Genomic DNA, 19,671 nt, shown 5'->3' with positions numbered 1-19,671 from the left:
TTTCCAGGTGTTTGATATTGAATTTATTAGAAAAAGTGCATGAAAACCCATCATTATTATACATGCTATAATATTACACCAGAGGAAAATGTTGCCCAATTGATTTAAAAATTCTACTAATCTGTCACTCAGTTGGGATTCCCTGAGAAACCACAAGAATAGGGAATGAGGGAGGGGTAACAAAGATCTATCACCTTGTCTTCCTTTTCCTGAAAAAATAGACACATGCATTGAAACAAAATTTTTCACATACTGAGGAAGACTTACGACCAAGGTGTCACATCTGAAGTGTAGGTTAACAATTCAAATAATCTCATCAACTTAGGCTTCATGCAGTTTAATTAAATAAAGTCATTCTCTCTACAAAGAATATGATAAAAAATGGACAATTCCTTAACTTATTTGACATATTTATGCTATGTACACAAGTAACTTGAGAAGTTAGATATTCTTTGGACAAAATTATCTCCAAATTTGATTTATTCTTCATAAATATTTTCAGTTTACCTGCATAGTTTTTTTTTAGATACGGGTTTTTTGCACTCCATGCATACTATAGTAAAAACATGTAATTAACTTCAGATAATTAATTGAATTTATATCAAAATAGAGAAACATCAGATAGGTCATAACTTGATACAAAAGACCAAAAGATGTAAAACAATTCATCATCTCAAGTACCATCATTTATGTAAACGATTAATTAAAACATCTTTCTTTGGCTTGCATACATTGCATAATCATATTATGGAACATTCTACAAGCAGTCAATAATATACATTAAACATAACTAGGATTATAGCAAAGTTAGATGGTTCATAGTACCTATGTCAAAGCACCTTCATAGAATTTTCAAATATGAAGTACAACAGTTTTATGAGATTAGGAAGGTACTTCGTAAAAAGGCATAAACAGAGAAGGAAAAAACCACACCTGCTTTTCAACAAAGATTATTTTATGAGCAAATATGATAACACCAGCTAAGATTAATAGTGGTATAATGATCTCTTTCATTAACTTTAGGATATATTTCCAGTGGCAGACCGACAGAGAGGATGAGGAGATGGTTCATCACACTGCTTTTTGCATAGGCACCCAAATTTTAGTTTCCCTTGTTTTGACAATGTGAGTTGCGTAAATTTTATGTACTTTATAGTATGTCCCTCACCCAGCAGTGCACTGGCCATCAAACGAGGAGGTTCATTCAGACCCAAAATCACCGCTCATTAAAAGAATTCAATAGATGGAAGAGAAAGATAAATTTAGACAAAAATCTTCCTAATTCTTTGCCATTCTGTCAGAAGTTTAAATTAAGAAGGAAAAAAAGCATGAAAGCCACTGCCCACTCCTGTAAACCCTCACCTTACTATGGATTTGACTCACGATGGATTTGGCGAAGATCTGAGCTAATTTTGCATGTGTTTTTACAAATAAATAAGGTTGCCAATTTTTTCCACTCGCAAAATGTCATCAATTATGAATTCTATACCTTATTTGTAAACAAAATATTTTAAATATTTTAAGCAATATATGTGCATGTGTTGATGCTCCGTTATCTGATTCCTCTTTGGAAAATTGTGCAAATTCAGCATACGATGAAATTTTCTCTACAATCAGTCCTGCAGAACTGATAAATTGCATAAAGCAAGGTCTAATGTATTCATAAGGTATGGTTGTCACTAGAGTTCTGGTTTACTATCTCACATAGGGATCACTGCTCGTTTGAGGAACCAATTGCTCACAAGAGTGTAAACAATAACAAACCACTTGAAGGCAAGACACATGGAGGAGGAGCAGCAAAGAAGTGGGGTCCTGTTTGGAAGGAGCTCATGATGAGGTGGGGTTTCCCTGAAAGTTTATTTTAAAGGGGTTCAAAGCCCTCGATTTTACATTGCTGATAGCTTGAGAAGTAGGTGATGGATCAAAAAATGAATAATTACAAGGGTCTTTGTTTTTTAAACTTTTCAAACAATCGAAATTTTAAGATATTAATGAATGAGCCCATTCTGTTGGTTTGCCACTGTCTATTTCATTGATGCCTTTGATTCTGCAATGTTTTATAACCTAATACTGACTTGGCATAATCTGCACAACAGGATTATAGTGAACTGGACTATAACAGTATTCCTCCAAACATCTCACTGCCACCTCACACACTGCAGCCATGGTTGACCACATCAAATACATTTCAGTCTCATCTCAAACAATTTAGGCTAATTTACAATAACAACCTCAAAGAGAGCATTGAAAATTTTAAATTATTAAAAATATATTGCATACCAAAAGGCTAGACAAGTATTTAATTGTTTCCTTACATGGATGGATCTACAGAACATTATTGGATGAATAAAAGTTTCTTTATCATTATGAATGTACTTATTTTGAGATTCTTAATTCTCTTAAAAGTCATCCAGCATATACCTGCCCTGAATAAAATGGTGCATTCAGTAATTGCACTTTAAAAATATTTCTATAATAATATTTTTTATATTTCTATTTAACATCATATATATGTATGTATAAGTTGATGAAAAGTTTTTATTGTTGACAAAAAAACTTTCTTGATGCATAATGAAAACAATGAATAGCAAAATTTGGCATGTATGAGATACATTGGCACATATTTTGGCACTTAGTCTAAAGCTTTACTCTACAAATAATATCATCAACCACATATTTGCAGCTCCAGTTCAATACCTTTAAGGAGAAAGATCACAAACAAAGTGATCCTAAGAGCTAATCAGGCTAATGGAGTCAACTTGTAGCTCCAGTGAATCTTCAGGGGTGGTACGTGATTCTTCATTTTCCACAAGTGTGGAGAGCCCACCTGCACTTGCCGTTCCAGCCTCTGAAATAAAGTGCAAAACATTTTCCCATGTTGTCTCATCATTAACATCTGAGAGCAATGGCTTTGCATCTGGATCACCAGTCCTTGCAGGGGGACAATCATTGCGGCTTAGGAGTTTGCATTGGCATGAGGCCTTTGGGTGAGCGGCAATCTGATGGTTGTTGAATGGCAAACTCCATTCACCATTGCTGTTTGGAAGAGCCATGTAACTGCTTACAAAAAGGGTCCAGTTCTGGAAAATATGAGAGACAATACTCACTATAGAGTAAAATAGTAAGATAAAAAAGAGAGCCCTGTTAAAAGCTTATGGCACCTGAGCGACAACTCCTTTTTAGGCCTTGTTTAGTCAATTTTATGAGCTGCAGGGAGGAATCGGCCATTCTCTTTTGGGAATCCATTAAATATGCATGCACTTGCTGCCTAGAGTCACTTTGCACATTCAGGAGCAAGAAAATTTTTACTGAGCAAAACAGGTAAAATCAAAATATGCCATTGATTACTTACAAAGGAAATGAAACTTGCGGAAGACATTGTCACCAGGAGAAGAGAATCCAGGTTTTCAATTGCAATCACACTGCAAAACCATGAAACAGCAAACATTGGCAGCAGAGTAGCTCCTGCTCTGATCCAGCGCCTTGCAGCTGCCAGGTTTTGGTAGCCTCTTGCACCACATCCAACAATGGTGGCAGCTGTGCTTGCAGAAATCCTTCGCAGTGCCATTAAAGATGCAACAGTGCCAATCTATAAGCAAAATTAGAAGAAAACTTTTATTAGTTTGGACAAATCTGCCAATGAACAAAAAAAAATTATCAACTACATTACATAGCATAGTCATTCTTCACAGGGACACCACAATTGAGGTTCAGTTAATGATTGACAATTTAAAATCAGTGAATGAATGACAATTACAGGATAGAATTTTGGGATTTTCACCAAAATGAAATTCACTTTGTTTTTTTGATGGTTGGTGGTTCAGTTCCAGAGGCTAATCAAACAGCCAAAAAGTGAAACTCACTATCATTTCTTTAGATAAAGATTGAAAAACCAAAAGATGAGACTCACCAAAATTAAAGTTGCTACAGGGGCCAAAAATGACAACACCATGCCTCCCTCAACAGACAGCCAGCAGTAATGACGCCATTCATAGCCACGAGAATTCCAGTTGTAGCAGGCCTGAAATTGAGTATGAATCTTCATCAATATCCATTTACAGAAAAGAAAGTTTGAAACATGGAGAGCCAAAATATTGAAATTAATAGGTATGAGTTACACTGGATAATAACTCACATATAAGATGGGGGCAGGAAGAATCCAAATGATAGACGAGGCAACACACAAGCTACGAGCCTGTGAATTGTTCATTGTAGTAGCAGTTGGAGAGCTTGGAAGAGATCGGAGTGTAAGTATTGGAAGAGCTGCAAGTCCCACAGCACATACTAGATGTATATAATGAGTGACCATAGCTAAAACAAGGCAAGGTAATGTTCCTAGACGAATCTGTTGGGGTAAAAAGGAATACCATAGCTATTACTCAAGTATACCCTCTCTTGGCCAGATAAGTCTCTATAAATGTATCCCTATATTTTTTAAAAAATTCTGATGAAATTAAATAATCTCATCACCAACTATATTTAAAAAAGAGCCATAGATGTCTTCCAAAAATTTTTTTCATTGGAATCACTAAACCTCTTTGATCTAAAAATAGAAATTTACAGTTAAAATAACTTGATTATTGGGTCCTGCCTCATACTTCTTGAGTTATTTGATTCCCATTTAATACCCAGAAGACACCGACAAGTATTGAAGCCCAGGTTGGTGATTGTAAGAAATTATTGTGGACTATGACCAACTCATTTTAATAATAAAATATTGCAAAATTCCACAAAGTTATGTCTGAACTAATTACTAATAATCTAGAAGGAAATTTTCAGAACCCTCTTGAAATCTAATAATTTTAGCACAACTGACCCAAGTACCGCCCGCCAACAGGAGGGATCCTGAGGCAGCTAAGCAGGTGGCCAAAATCCCCACGAGGAGTGGAGGAGCATAGTGGTAGCGTGGATCTTCAACCTGTCTGCGCCTCCTCCTTGGCCTTCGGCGCCTCTGCAAACGCCTCAAGGCAGACCATAGCGTGAGCGCTTGGGGTGGAATGGAAAGGACAGGCCCAGCAGCCCACCATAGCCACCACCCATCATTCATCCAAGTTGAAGATCCCCCGGCAGTCCTTGGGGAAAGGGCTGCATCTCCACCAAAATATAAGTAAACAACGCTGTCAATGACATCATGGTCGTGAAGGTCTGCATCTGCAAGGCTGTCATCAGGCAGGGCCAACAGAGGATCCTCCTCCTCAACAATACTTTCAGTCACCACTGTTGGAGGACGAGTGGAATTGGTATTTGGAACTGGTTCTGAAGAATTTCTGACATGGAGGCCTGGGTAAATTATACAGGGAAAGTATTATTAAATAAGATTTATCATATAAAAGAAAAGAGGGTTTATCATGAATATCATTTGCCATATTATATATGTATTGTAAATAATGAGAATAAGCACATTATATTGATGTTACATTGTTTATTTTAAGAAAAATAGCCAATTATTTAGAGATTTAACTTTAAACATAGAAATTTGTTTTGTTACAATTACAAAACTTTCTTTATCCTGATATTATTTAATGCATCATTGCCAAGCTTCAAGACTGTGTCCCAGTTGCAGAGCTGATATTATGTCAAAGCAATCGCCAACAAATGTAAGCCATTATCATGAGTCTGTTCTTTCGCTCAACTTCATATGTATCTGGCATTTTTTTAAATTTAAACAATTTGCTTCAGAAACACAAATTTTTAATGGCCACGCGAAAAGATAGCATAATTTATATGAATCAGGATAAATCATCATCACACTTCCAAGGTGTTTATTACAAAAAATGTTACATTAGAGCAACTTACCGGGAAAGCAATGTGGCAATGCTATGAGAACAAGGAGTAAAAATATTGATGGGCAGCGTTGGATATCCATCTGAAAATGACTATGGATACTCCTTGATGCAAGAAAATGACAGCAGAAAGCTGCTACCTTAGCAAACCCATGTTAGCAACAGGTCTTCCTGAAATTCAAGATAAAATCTACTAGAGTTTACTTGTGCAAAATATTATATAATAAAACCTCTATGTAGTGAACTTCTTTACATCGTAAACCTCCATACTTCATACCACCCCTACGGTCCCGTAAGATTTACAAGTAAATTTATTGGCAAACTTCTATGTAGTGAACCTCTTTATCTCGTAAAACCTCCACTTATCATACCAAGGAGACACCCCCGAGATGGCCTTACTACCTCTGCAAATTGTACCGAGACAACTAGAGACCATTAATGCAGCCGCGATTATGTACCTACTTTACATGGAATGACATTTTCAGCGATAAATCTTTCACGCTTATTTTTTTTTCTCATATACCTTTAACATGCTGTAATTTTCGGGTTAACCATTAGTTATGGCCATTTTGTTCCATATGAGAACATACCCAACAGTAAATAAGAAAAAAGGTATCCATATATCCTAATCATTTTAAGTGACTGTTGAATTAAGAGAGATCACATCGTTTCCTCTCAAATCATGTTAAAAATCACGCGATAGTGCTCGCTTTGTGATATTATGAAATAATAAATATATGCTCACTTATGCATGCATGGTTGTTTAAACACATAAATATAATGGTTTTTTAAAGACCATTACTGTATTGTATTAAAAGTACTGCCTTTCATTTCTGAGGGATATGAAAAAATGGTGCATATCACTAAAACCTCTCCATAGTGAACCTCCATACATCAAATAGCCCAAATTTTGGTCCCCTCATTTACGATGTAAAGAGGTTTTACTGTATTTAAATCAAAAAAGAACTTTAAAATGTCTAATGGCACAATAGGGTGGTTTCCTATTATTTTTTTATTGCCTAAATTGAAAGATTATTACTCCTGGAGTACTTATTTCATGTTTTTAGATTTTTAATGACGATATCTATTTTTTGCGATTAAATGAAAAGTGAAAATTTTCTAGCGCGAGAAAGCATGACGGGTAAGTATGAATGCTGGGAAAAGCCCGTGTGACATCATAGTTCTGGCTGCTACCGTGTGAGGACACCTTGGTGCAAGGCTATGATCGCCGCTATGATGCAGGCTACTAGCAGGTAGTGCTTGGCCGTACCTGGTACGTTCAGACGGTAGGCTGCTGTGAACGTACTATTTCTTCCTCCCTGACATGAACTTTTGCCGAAGCAATTCGAAGGGTCCCTTATCCGGGACCCTTTCCTCGACGAGCTCACCCTTGCTGGCCCCTCTTTTCGACCCTCCGAGCGGGGGCCTCCCTCCCCAAAAGTGACCACTCTGACTGCATTTTGAAAATCTATCAATCAATGCAATCATCAAAATATGATTGTTTGCATCAAACTCCTGCCAATCAGGCAATCAAGTACGTCTTCGTCTTTGAACCATGTTCCTGCGATGAGAAATAACGATTTTGTTAACTTCGCTAAAATAGCCAATTTCCGGTGGTCCGCAGCCACGTTTTTAGCAAAGTTAATAAAATTGTTATTTTTAATCGCAGAAACACGGTTCAAAGATGTACTTGATTGCTTGATTGGTAGGAGTGCGATGCAAACAATCATTTTTTGATGATCGGTGTGATTGGTTGATTTTCAAATTGCAGTCACCTTTCTGGAAGGAGGCCCCCTGCTCGGAGGGTCCAATGAGACGGGCCAGCAAGGGTGAGCTCGTCGAGGGAAAGGGTCCCGGATTGCAACCCTACGAGGGTGTACCACACCCATCCTGGAAGTACCTGTTCCATGGCCCAAGGTAACGCATTTTAACCCTTTCACTGCTGTGGACGTACCTAGTACGTCCGCACGACAGACTGCGGTGGACGTACTTTTTCTTCCTCCTTGCCATGCGGTCAGCACTTTCGCCGAAGCACTTCGAAGGGACCCACTAATCAAGGACCCTTTCCTCGACGAACTCACCCACGCAAGACCGTCTCATCGGCCCTACCAGCGGGGGCCCTACCTCCGGAAAAGTGACCGCTCTGACTGCAATTTGAAAATCAATCAATCAATCCGATCATCACAATATGATTGTTTTCATTGCACTCCTGCCAATCAAGCAATAAAGTACGTCTTTGAACCGTGTTTCTGCGATGAAAAATAATGATTTTGTTAACTTTGATATAATGGCCATTTTCCTGTGTTCCGCAGCCACGTTTTGTTACAAAGTTAACAAAATCGTTATTTTTTATCGCAGAGACACGGTTCAAAGACGTACTTGATTGCTTGATTGGCAGGAGTGAGATGAAAACTATCATATTTCGATGATCGGATTGATTGATTGATTTTCAAATTGCAGTCAGAGCGGTCACTTTTCCGGAGGTAGGGCCCCCGCTGGTTGGGCCGATGAGACGGTCCTGCGTGGGTGAGTTCGTCGAGGAAAGGGTCTTGGATTAGTGACCCTTCGGAGGGTGTACCACACCCATCCTGGAAGTACCTGCTCCATGGGCCCAGGAGACGCATTTTAACATTTTCGCCGCATGTGAGGAGAAGGTTTCCGGAGATTGAACAGCAGTGAAAGGGTTAACCTTTACGCCGCATGTGAGGAGAAGGTTTTTGGAGATTGAACAGCAGTGAAAGGGTTAAATAAGGATTATTAATACCCTCTCAAACAAAGGAAACTTTCCAACCTTAGGCAATTTTAATATGGGGTTATTAAGAGATGTTTCAATGAGCTCTGTGCCTCATGCATGCACTGGTAATCTCAGCCTATGTAAAACTCCCGACTACTCATATAGCACCTAGGTCCCTGTGATGTCACTGTGGCATTTTTTAGTGTTCCCCCCCCCCAAAATTTCTGGTACCCCCCACCAGAAATTCCTCCGAATTCCTCCGAACTTCCTCCGAACTTATCCGCAGAACTTCTCCCGCTAAGGACTTTTCGCGCTAAGGTTTTTCGCGCAAAGGATTTTCGCGCTAAGGCCCTTCGACTAAAAGGCTCGGAGACTCTAAGTCTCGGAAACTCTTGTCTCCCGAAAATCCTGTCTCCGGAAACCCTGCATCCGGAAACCCAGCACCCGGAACCCAGCCCCGAACCCAGTCATACCTGCAGAGCAAGACTTATATAGGACTACTGCGGAGGAATACCTACTCCTTGGCAAGCAAGGGGAAATGGGTGCTGAGTCCCTAGTATGCAGTTTGGAGTGAGAAGTATTACCATAGTCCTATCACAACTCTCTCTCCCTCCAACACCTCACCCCACTATGTCTCTCCCCTCCACGTTTTCCAATGACTTTCCCTCTGATTCGACTGATGTCTCCAACCCAGAAGTTTGAGGGGAAAATTCCGGCCCTGCACGCTGTTCCTTCCTACCCTGGGATGATGCTTGGTGGAGCTGAGAGTCAACAGGGGCGATTTTTGGGGCAGATTTGCAGCTGGTTGAACATCGCCCTTTCTACCCCTCCACTCCTTGGAATAATCCCTCCCCTGCACCCTGTATCATCGTGGAATACCCAAGCTCTTTTGCTCGGGCGCCGGTGGTGGACGTATGGCTTGACTGACATGGCTGATTTTAGAAAAATTATACTGCTGGTATTTAGTTTGGTTTAAGTTTCCTATGGGATCATTTGTTATCATCGTTGTTTTCTGTAATAATTATGATTTTGAATACTTCTACTTCAAATAGATATTGATTGAAAATAACTCGTAAATATTTTTGACAATTTTTTTCTTGTGAGCTGATTTCTTGTTTGTGTCTTTCCCTGAACCAGCTTGTGACCGACGATTGGAGTTTCCCTATGTCTGGGCTTACGGGAACAATCTCCAAGATTAACGGTGTAACGCCACATCACGTGGAGTGGTATTGCATGGGCGCCAAGCTGGCATTTCTCAAATGAGGTTAAAATTGACCATTAACATTCATCTGTACTGGGATTTATAAAACCAAATAATTAGTATATTATGAATATACTAATGGTGGGTAACAGATCGGAATCAATGCCTTTCGTTTTCTTTGATGAGGGAAACTACCCTATTAAAGATGGGGAAAGTTAATTTAATAACTGTTTTAATAAAAAAATTTTTCTCATGCTGAAAAAAGTGACACACAGGGTTATATGTAATTCCTCAATAATTCTTGAATCAAAGGTTACTGACAAAGACTTGTTCAATTTTAAGGACAAGGGTATTTCAAAGTTATAATGCATTTCTCTAATACTTTTAGAGCCTCTACTTTTTGTAAACATATGTGATTCCACCTTCATTTCCATCTAAAATTTTCAAACACAGGAGTATTTCAAATGAATTTCATAGATAAAAATATTCATTTTAGTTCAGTATGACCTCAAATCCAAGGATTATAGTGAGGAACATCACATGAATGTTAGGTCAAGTAGGTCATGCTTCATATGTAGCAAGCATGGAATCCTGCATCTTTGATGGCATCTTAACTTTTGAAAGGTTCACTTTTAATTCACAAATTGCAGGCACAATTGTTCCTGATAAATATTCACTAAGAAAAATCGCTAGGAAAGACTTGTACCATCAATTCACAAATCAAATTAACACAAATTACAAACACAATTGTTCTGGATATGTACTCACAAAGTAACATCGGGTGTGAAAACGCATACTATTAGTTCACAAGTAAAATTAATATAAATGGCAAAGATAATTGTCCTTGATAAGTACTCTTGAAGAAAAACCAGGAGTGACAACGCATATGACCGAACGCCAACATTCACCATTACATCACTCCTCTCTTTATTACCGCATCATCAAAAAAATTGTTGTCCACCATCATCTGTCTCTCATTGTTTTCTCCCATCACTATGGAGAATTGTTACACTTATCAGATGAAAGGGAAAGATACGTTAGGGGAAAATGATACCTTCCTCCTTTAGCCATCCATCTAATAAATTTATGCATCACTCACAAGGATGCAAACAACAACAAACCACATAAAGGCGATGTGCTACGTAAGAGTATTCAGGGGTATCAGGGAGGCCTATAACTGCTCAGAAGCAGTTCATAATGTCATCACCTTGTATGCAAAATGGTTAAGGCCACTGAGTTATCACTGCAAATAGCTAAAATAGTGTTTTTCTCTTGTAAAAAACAAGTGGACAGATATTAGGAATAGTAGTAGTAAAAATCTTCGAATCAAAACAGCAAGTTGCCATGTACTCCATGAACTCTTGTACTGAATTTTTAGAATTTCCAAAAAGTGATTGATGTCTTAAAAATATATTACAAAATATATTTATGTCTTCCACAAATACAAAAAAAAGTTCTTTTTATTTTTTTAAAAACACTGCATTGCTTACATATTTTTTGAAAACTTGTCGTGTCCCAAATCTCCTTAAGTTTTGGTCGAAAATATTCCCTCCCTTTCGAAAATTTCCCATTTTTTCTTAAAAATTAATTGTTTGCTCTTGTTCATCAGGAATATTTATTAAAAAGCCTTTCAACCTCTTAAAAAAATGAGACGAACTATCCACTTTAAAAGATTACAAATCCTTCTGGTACCAGAAAATCCTTCATATACTAACTTAATCTCACATACATAATCTATCGGAGGAAAGCAAAAATGGCCTTCGCCAGCTGCCTCTACAAATAGCCTATCAGCAAAATATCCCGTGGGGACAAACAGGCTTATCCTGCACGTTAGAGTACCTTGTCATGTACGTATTCATGCCGGGGGAGCATACCCTCAGGGGTTCACCGTGTATTCGATCCGCGAGAGCTGGCGACAGGCTGCTGCTACTGTAGGTTACCGAGTAACGATTCCAAGGTAGCCATGCCGCAAATACAACCACTCCTGACAGCATCATCCTTCAAAGACCATTCACCCGACGAGCAGCAGGTGAGATCCGCTAAACGCGCTGTCTATCATTGTCCCACTTTTCGAAAATAAAAAAAACTCGGCTTTTCAGGAGGGAATGCAGGAGACAAGGAAATGGTGTGTGAAAATATGTGTGCGAGAAGTAATACCATAGTTATTACAGAATTGAAGGAAAGAAATTTCAAAATATTCCTCCGACAAGAATAGCCATTTTTCTTTAAGTTTTCCGTAAAAATTAAAGAGCTTAGAAAACAAAAAAAATAAAATGGAAATGGGAATATAATTAAAAAGTCCCCATCTGTCACGATCCTGAGGCAAAATTTTCAACTTTGACAAAAAATAACTTCAGCATAAGTAGATAGGAAGTATTAGATAGACAGCTCTAATTTTAAGTGACGAGCGGTAGATGGATTAAACGCTTAAGTTACTCCATATTTCGGTGGGGGGGTCCGTGCTCCCTCATATGCGACGTACGCTCCTGAAGAAATACGTGGAAAAAACCATAAAGAAGTGAAGAAACTGGAATGCGATGTCGCAGTTGAAGGCTGAGGATTCCATAGTCTGTCCAAACAGGGAAGGCGGGTTGGAGATTAAGGCACCGTGGAAATTATTCTCAGACCTCCCACCGGTATAAATTCTCCATTTTCACAGACGCGACGCTCGCTTCACCCACAATTGCATAAAATTGTGTAAGAAAGGCACAAATGTACGAAAAATATTCATTCAATAGATAAAAAACAATTTGATTGTAAAGAAATAATAAAAAACTAGAATTTCGGTGATACACCGGTTTATTTTATTAATTGTGGAATTATGCAATATTTTGGAGAGAACAAATGCAAACCGGCAGTCCAATGGCATGAAATTGCTCAGCAAATACCCTAGCTTATAAAATATCGATTGGCACATGTTGTAAGTTTTTTCCTGAATTCAAGGTTAACTTCGCAGTGTTGGGGTGCCCGTTTTCCCCCTAAACTTTGACATTGAATTAAACAAGGGTACTAATCGTATTCCGTGGTAAGAATTTTCCGAGGATAACGCTTGGTCACAAAATTCAACTTTCGTATTTTTGTCTTTACAATTGATTCCCTTCGAATTGTACTTCATAATATTCACAACGAAAATTAGACCAATACTATATGTCATTGCACAAGAAATGCGCACCAAATCGCATATATTTTAGGCGATAAACTTGAACACCTCTCACATCGCGTAAAAATTGCCGCTTGAGACTTCGGAAAATTATTTCTGTATTAGATATGCTATCATTCGCATTAACAGGCGAGAATGAGTTTACGTCATCACAATTCAAGCTCCCTTACCTAAGAGAGTTAGAGAAATCACGCGGAAAAGAACTAGAAATCCGCACGAAAAATGTTTAAATTAATAGAAAGAAATTCCTTGCATTGGCGTCGCTGGAATAGAATTGTCACAAGCGACACTTCTTTGTTTAAAACAGATAGAGCAAAGAAAGCACGATCGAAATATTAATTGGCTGAATACAGCTAAACACGCTGATTCTTCATGATAAGCTTAATTAATTACTGGCCTTGTAAATAAGCCCGCTTTCCAATTGAGTTGCCAATTAGCGCGAGTCGGAAAAGAAAGTGATAAAGAACTCAAGTTACTTGAGCCATCCCAGAAAGGAGGAAAGTTCAGGCGAGGGTAATTAGTTTGGAATTTACAAAGGATGACTAAAGACGAATGAAAAGTGGGGCTCGTACATTTATAGATTCAATGGGATTCTGTGTTAAGTGTCCTATGCAACACGAATATCTACTTTACTAGCAATTACCAGAGCATGAAAGCAAAGCATGACACTAATTCCACCGAGAAATCTCGGATACTTACGCAATCATAATCCAGAGCAACAACGATTAAGCTAAAATAAAACCTTACTCGGGGCAAACGAAATGCTTTCGTTCAAGATGAGAATTAGACTTTTTTACCTCAAATTAATAGCGTACAACAAAATATATGTACATCACCAGACGAAATTATTCTCAATATAATACCAAAACTATATGCAAATAATCGCAACTCAACCCACAATTTCTGAAGTGCATTATATGTCATATTTATATTGCTATATTCGAAAAAACCATTAACATTACCGTAAAATATGAATTATAAACAAAAATTCATTCGGGGAAACAGACGAATTTATTCCTTGAACTTATTCGCGTAATCGAAGGACGCGTAATTATAAGACCTACTGATAGTAAAATGGTTCTCTGCGATGCAACTACATAATTTCATCACAAAAATAGGATTATTTACGTACTAGAGGATGAAAGAAGAAAGTGCGAGAAAATTCTCTAATTAGGCTTAATTAATCTCAGAGGGTGGAGAGACTTAAAGGTACCCTCTACCTATTTTCTCTCCTGATTTTCGTTAAATACATAAGTCTGACTGGTTACTTTTTTATCTATCTGTTTCGTATATATTCGCTTAAGTTTTTGGGAATAGATTAACAATGTGTCCGATACCAACTTAGCACCCCTCCTCCATCGGAAGGTAATGTCTGGGCTTCGGGCCTGCGTAATTATATTCCTACGACGTTAAATGCAGCCGAAGTGGTACTATTATATCCTGAAGTTACTAAGTTAACAGTGTTCGAGCGATCAAAATTTTCAGTTTTATGAGTTTATAAAAATGGTTTCAAGAATCGCGAATGTTAAGTGACATAACTAGCAGCCAAATTTTTAAAATATAGTGATTACATAAATTTCGAGGTTGAATTGCCCGACAGATATGAAAGAAAATAAAAAATCAGTTGGTAGAAATAATATTTTTCAATATGATTCTGATAAGACATTCAAACGAACCAAGAAAAAAGTACGAGTAATAGGATATTGCGAGTGATGAAAACTATAATTATCCACTCTTCATTTTAGTTAACATACGGGATATTTTTTAACGCAAGGAACAACAGGCAGAGAATCGTTATCGGCCCGACGACGACCACCGACGAAGATCCCATAGAGATCATTAGGGGTCAATGACTTAAGGGTGAACTGTTCCTAACCGTGATCAAGTTTGGGGGGGACGCAGAGATAACATCTCGGTCCAGCTAAAACAATTCGGAGTACCACTGAGGCTTCGCCAAGCGAGATAAAAGCTCTTATCTAGAGGTTGAGAATGAAAGAAACAAACCCAAGAAAGCTAGAGAAAAACGGAGGATTTTAATTTACGAGGACGGAAAAATAAAAAAAGAAACCTTCATTAAAGAGCAAGTATCATTTTCACCAGAGCTGCTTTCAAGGCTCATTCCTTAAGATCGATAGCGAACCAAGCCTTTAAGAGAAAAATCCTCTATTCCATAACGTCAGTTGGCGTGAAATTTGCATGAGTCGATTTTATGATGCCGAGAACACCGACAAGAAAAATCAAAACCCCAAGGAAAATATGCTATAAAAAGATTGAAATAACGAAATAAAATGACCCACAAACCGAGTTTTAAAAACTAATAGAGTTTATGGCAGATTTTAAAATGTCTGGGAAAGAATAGCCTTGGTAAACTCGTAAATGAAATGCATACTTCAAATTATAATGGCGCCTACGAAAAAAAACACGAGAGAGTCATGCACAGCTTGTACTCGAATCAGACTGAGAACCGCAGGAGTCTAGCGAGACTACTTTCTGTGGTTAGATTTCTCGAGCAATTATGAATAGATATCTTTCAGAGCGACACGGAGAACACCTTAGTAACTCAGTACGTTCCTGGGTCCGACAGTCACGATAAATAAGAGGTATTTTCCCACACGGGTAGGAATAAAAATTCGTTTTCCCCCGAAAAATAAGGGACGTCAATAAATGCTAGGTCCAAATCGGGCAGTCAAATGGTATTCTCTTACAGGTCAGCGATTGCTACTCTGATACCTCCCGCCATACGCCCATTGGGGCGGCTAGCGGAGTAGTATGAAATGCAAATGTGAAGTTAAAGCTTGAATGATAATTTTTCGCTCGAATTACAACAGACAAACAAGAAGGGCGAGAAGATCATGATTTATTCCATGTGAAAAATTCTTCGATCCACGGTTCACATATTGCAATGAGAAACATGTTGGAACAGCGGAAGGGATCAACTATCGGAGATGCAATTGATACATAACCGTAAATGATGTGCAACCAGGAATTGTCGGAAAACAAAAATACTTTTTTTTAATGCCAGGAAATATTAGCAGGTGATTCGATGTATTCCCACACATTTTTCAAAGTAAGACCATTTAACTCATTTTTCGAGTACGAGAAACCGAAAACGGCATTCGATGGCCGCGATAATGTACAATTATGGAAAAAATCTACACAGATGAGTTGGATGAGATAAATACATAAAGCAGAGCTCTATAAGGAGCAGGTGATGAAGGAAAAATTATGTGGGAGTTATAAGATTAGCCGATTGGAGAATTGTTCGGAGAGCTGCGTCAAACCAATCTTGAGGATTGGTGACAGCTGATGATCATTACAAAATTAAATATTTGCCCGGTCATTTTCCATCACAAAGTTGAAAAAACAATCGATTAAATTTCAGAAAATTGATTGAAAATTGACAAAACTTTCAACACAACCGATGACAACTATTAATGGTGATTTTTTTGTCTCCAACAGCTTTGTGTCACTCCTCAACTTGGCTAAAAATGCAGCCTCATTACTTGTGAATACAGCCTTCTCTCAGCGAAGCAAAATAATTGATTTTTTTTCGGATTATTGACTTCATGGAAGATATTATTTCACAAAAAAATATAGCAAGAACGTCATTATTACTTCTAAAATAAAAAAAAATGTCTTCAATATATTTCTTTTGGAATATAAGATTTTCGGGATTTTGACGCCTTCACATATAGCGTTATTTTATGCGAATGATGGTGGACTATCAAAGTCTTTCTGACCATCCTTAGAAGATAAACAAACTAGTCTAAACTCATCATAATAGAGAAGACCCGCAGGTTCTACTGACTTTAGATAGTACTGTCGAAAATGTGCGTTCGAAATGTCCCTAAGCCAATACTAGTCCTATACGATCTATTTCGACATGTTTCAAAGTGGATGCAATCCAAAAAGGCTCACTGTAGTGCGTGAACACTTTAGCATGGCTTAAGCATACTGAATAAATTAACCTCCATACAATGACAGCTAAGAACAACAGTTAGTGAGCAACATTTTTCAGAAAAGAAGGAGAAAAGCTGTCGTAAACCTGAAAAGCCTCACCCATTATGTTAATATATTTGGGAAGTAAAGCAAACAACCACCGAGGAAATACATGGGATACATTTAATCCGATTTTGTAAATGATTAATTGTAGAGTATTAATGAAACTTCTTTCAACATCAAACAACGATTCTAGGAGGAAATGATTGAGGTTACGGTAACTAAAACATATCCCCCAAAATAGAGGGGTGGTGAAATAAAATGATTGCTCATTAAAGGAAAAATCACTTTGAAGGAAATAATATAGAAGATTTCGAGGAAAAAAGGGGCTGACTATATGATAAATAAGTAGAAATAAAAATGAAATGTATCTTTGAAAAGCATAAAGATAACACTTTAATGTTATTTTGCGAAGGTTTGATTCAACGCGAGGTTTTGAATAACGAAAATTTTAATCGTAAGACAATCGAAACTCTCGAGGAGAGAAATTTATATCTTCTTTTACTACCATAATTATACAGCTTTTTTGAGCGTGGAAATTAACACTGTAATCTAATTTCTAATACTACCAACGCCGTGCGAACTAAAAGTTGCATTCCGAGGGATAACAACAGTACGTGCTGCATCTCAGGGCTTGTATCCCTTTTCGCGGTTGCCATAGCAGCCAGGAGGCGCCTATCTGAGAAAATTTAAGGGGGAGGACGGGCATGCATCAACGATATACGATACATCTAGCCTGAACTTTGGCCGTTTCAAAGAAAACTTTTATCACAGAGATACACCAATGTTGAAAAACACGTACAACAGCATTAATAATTATCCTCAAAAACATACAGTCCGAAAATGAATATGCGTTGATTTCAAATCGAAATAAAAATTAACGATCACTCGAATTAGGGTACAAAATGTCACCATTCTAAAAGTCTCGACTAAAAATTATCACGCGAGATCTGAGCATATGATAAACAATTCAAACATCCTATAATTAACAAGTTCGAAAAACTAAGTGGAATGTTAGGGCCCCGAAACTATTTATCTAGGAAGGGAGACAAGATTCTAAGACAAGGTAGGTATCATTGAGGACAAATGAGAATGGTGGAGTTCCAAGGCGCGATGCTAAAGTGATGGAAATGCGAAAGCGGTGGATACAATACAATAAATAGGGGTTAGCAGCGGGAATTCCAACTTACCCTTTGGCAGTCACTTACACAGACGTATTGATTTTGCCGGCTCAGGAACGATATCCCCCGGGCGCAAGTTCCGGGCCTAGGGCATGTAGGCTGTGCGAGCGCGTAAGCCAAATGCCCGGGGATCGCTGAGAGGGAGCTCATAAAATGAAGCACTGTGAATATGCCGGGCAACGACACACGGAGAGCATTCCGGGTAACAGATGCGAGAAACCTGAAGCGGAAATGTTCGAATTTTTAGGTAGATATTGTGCGTGAGACGGGAGCTGGGACGCTCCCCCCTTCTTCGTTGGATAGCCTGCGCAGTTCCGTTATCTGGGAGATTCGATGTCATCCCTGGAGCGCATGGCGCCAGGATTAAATGGCGCTAAAATTTCAAAAGTTTCCGGGAAAACGTTTGCGCACAGTTAGTAATTCACGGTTGTCACAGGAATATCGAATTTAAATTCCACGAATGGTTCCAACAAAACTTTTAATATCTCCCAGAACGGTTTTGCGATTGACTTAGGTAAACATCTACTGGGAGGAAAAAAAATTTTATCCTCTTTTTTTTTACTTTAAAGCGTTAACCCGTCGATGGCTAAGCTCGAATCTAAGCCACAAGTTTCCCGCATTCAAATTCTCTGGCTCAACCAAAATTCTTGAAAAAGAGGTACTCCTGGCCAAGTCCTTTCTGGGTTTACATTTATTCTCCTCCCCAAAGACGATATCCTGAACCAATCGAAAACCCCAGTGTCGTAATGTTTTTTCTTTTACAATAGGGTGGTTTCCTATTATTTTTTTATTGCCTAAATCGAAAGATTAATACACCTGGAGTACGTATTTCACGCTTTTAGATTTTTAAATGACGATATCTATTTTTCGCGATTAAATGAAAAGTGAAAATTTTCAAGCGCGCGAAAACGCGACGCGTAAGTATGAATGCCGGGAAATCTCTCCGTGAGATTCTGGTTCCCGCTGCCCCCCTGTGAGGTGACCTTGAGGCGAGGCTTAGCACTGATACGACGCAGGCTGCTAGCGGGTAGCTGAGTACCCTGCTGGCTGGTAGCGCTTGTCTTAAATAAGGATTATTAACACCTTATGAAATGAAGAAAACTTTCCGACCTTAGCCAGTTTAATAAGTGATTATTAAGACATGTTTCCCTGAGCTCTACGCCTCATGCATGCACTGGTAACCTCAGACGATGTATAACTCCTATCTTCTCGTATAGAAACTAGGTCCCTGTGACGTCACGTGGAGTGGCATCGCATGGGTGCCAATCTGGCCCTTTTCAAATGAGTATAAAAATGGACCATTGCCATTCGTCTAAACCGCTATTTCTAAAACGATATAATTTGTATATTTTGAATACACTAATGGTGGGTAACGAATCGCAATCAATGCTTTTCGTTTTCTTTGATGAAGGAAACTTCCCTATTGTAATTGCCATTTGGATTTTTTCTTGTCTTTGGACATTTTCGCTTAATACCTCAGCTTAATTATTAGAATAAAGTAATTTATCCTTAAGTTTTCACCTGTCTATCAATCGTGGCAAACATTTTTGTTGAAGAATAAGTCAATTGAGTATAAAAATAATCTTAAAAATAAAGTCGAATTATTTTTAAAC

The 19,671-nt window shown here is 38.2% G+C and overlaps 1 protein-coding gene across 1 annotated transcript; it reads right to left on the bottom strand.

Annotated features, from left to right (window-relative positions):
- Positions 1-321: 321 nt before the first annotated feature.
- LOC124166750 lies at positions 322-18,378 on the bottom strand. Its single transcript, XM_046544422.1, has 7 exons — positions 18,068-18,378; positions 5,797-5,954; positions 4,817-5,280; positions 4,136-4,345; positions 3,911-4,021; positions 3,353-3,589; positions 322-3,080 (listed from the first exon to the last, which is right to left on the bottom strand). Exons 2-7 carry the CDS (start codon positions 5,864-5,866, stop codon positions 2,730-2,732), a joined length of 1,443 nt encoding a protein of 480 aa, XP_046400378.1. The 5' UTR covers positions 5,867-5,954; positions 18,068-18,378; the 3' UTR covers positions 322-2,729.
- Between the last annotated feature and the right edge of the window lie 1,293 nt (positions 18,379-19,671).

Source organism: Ischnura elegans, chromosome 10 (genome assembly GCF_921293095.1).
Source record: "Ischnura elegans chromosome 10, ioIscEleg1.1, whole genome shotgun sequence".
In the NCBI taxonomy this organism is placed as follows: domain Eukaryota; kingdom Metazoa; phylum Arthropoda; class Insecta; order Odonata; family Coenagrionidae; genus Ischnura; species Ischnura elegans.
The sequence above is the reverse complement of the archived record's forward strand: the minus strand, read 5'-3'. Positions and strand labels throughout refer to the sequence as shown.

What these genes read in the sequence shown, in the direction of transcription:
- LOC124166750 (XM_046544422.1), bottom strand. Translation starts at nt 5,866, where the DNA reads ATGGATATCCAACGCTGCCCATCAATATTTTTACTCCTTGTTCTCATA. An exon ending in ATTGCCACATTGCTTTCCCG is followed by an intron (nt 5,281 to 5,796) that starts GTAAGTTGCTCT and finishes TAATTTACCCAG; the next exon opens with GCCTCCATGTCAGAAATTCT. An exon ending in CTGTAGCAACTTTAATTTTG is followed by an intron (nt 3,590 to 3,910) that starts GTGAGTCTCATC and finishes TTTTGCTTATAG; the next exon opens with ATTGGCACTGTTGCATCTTT.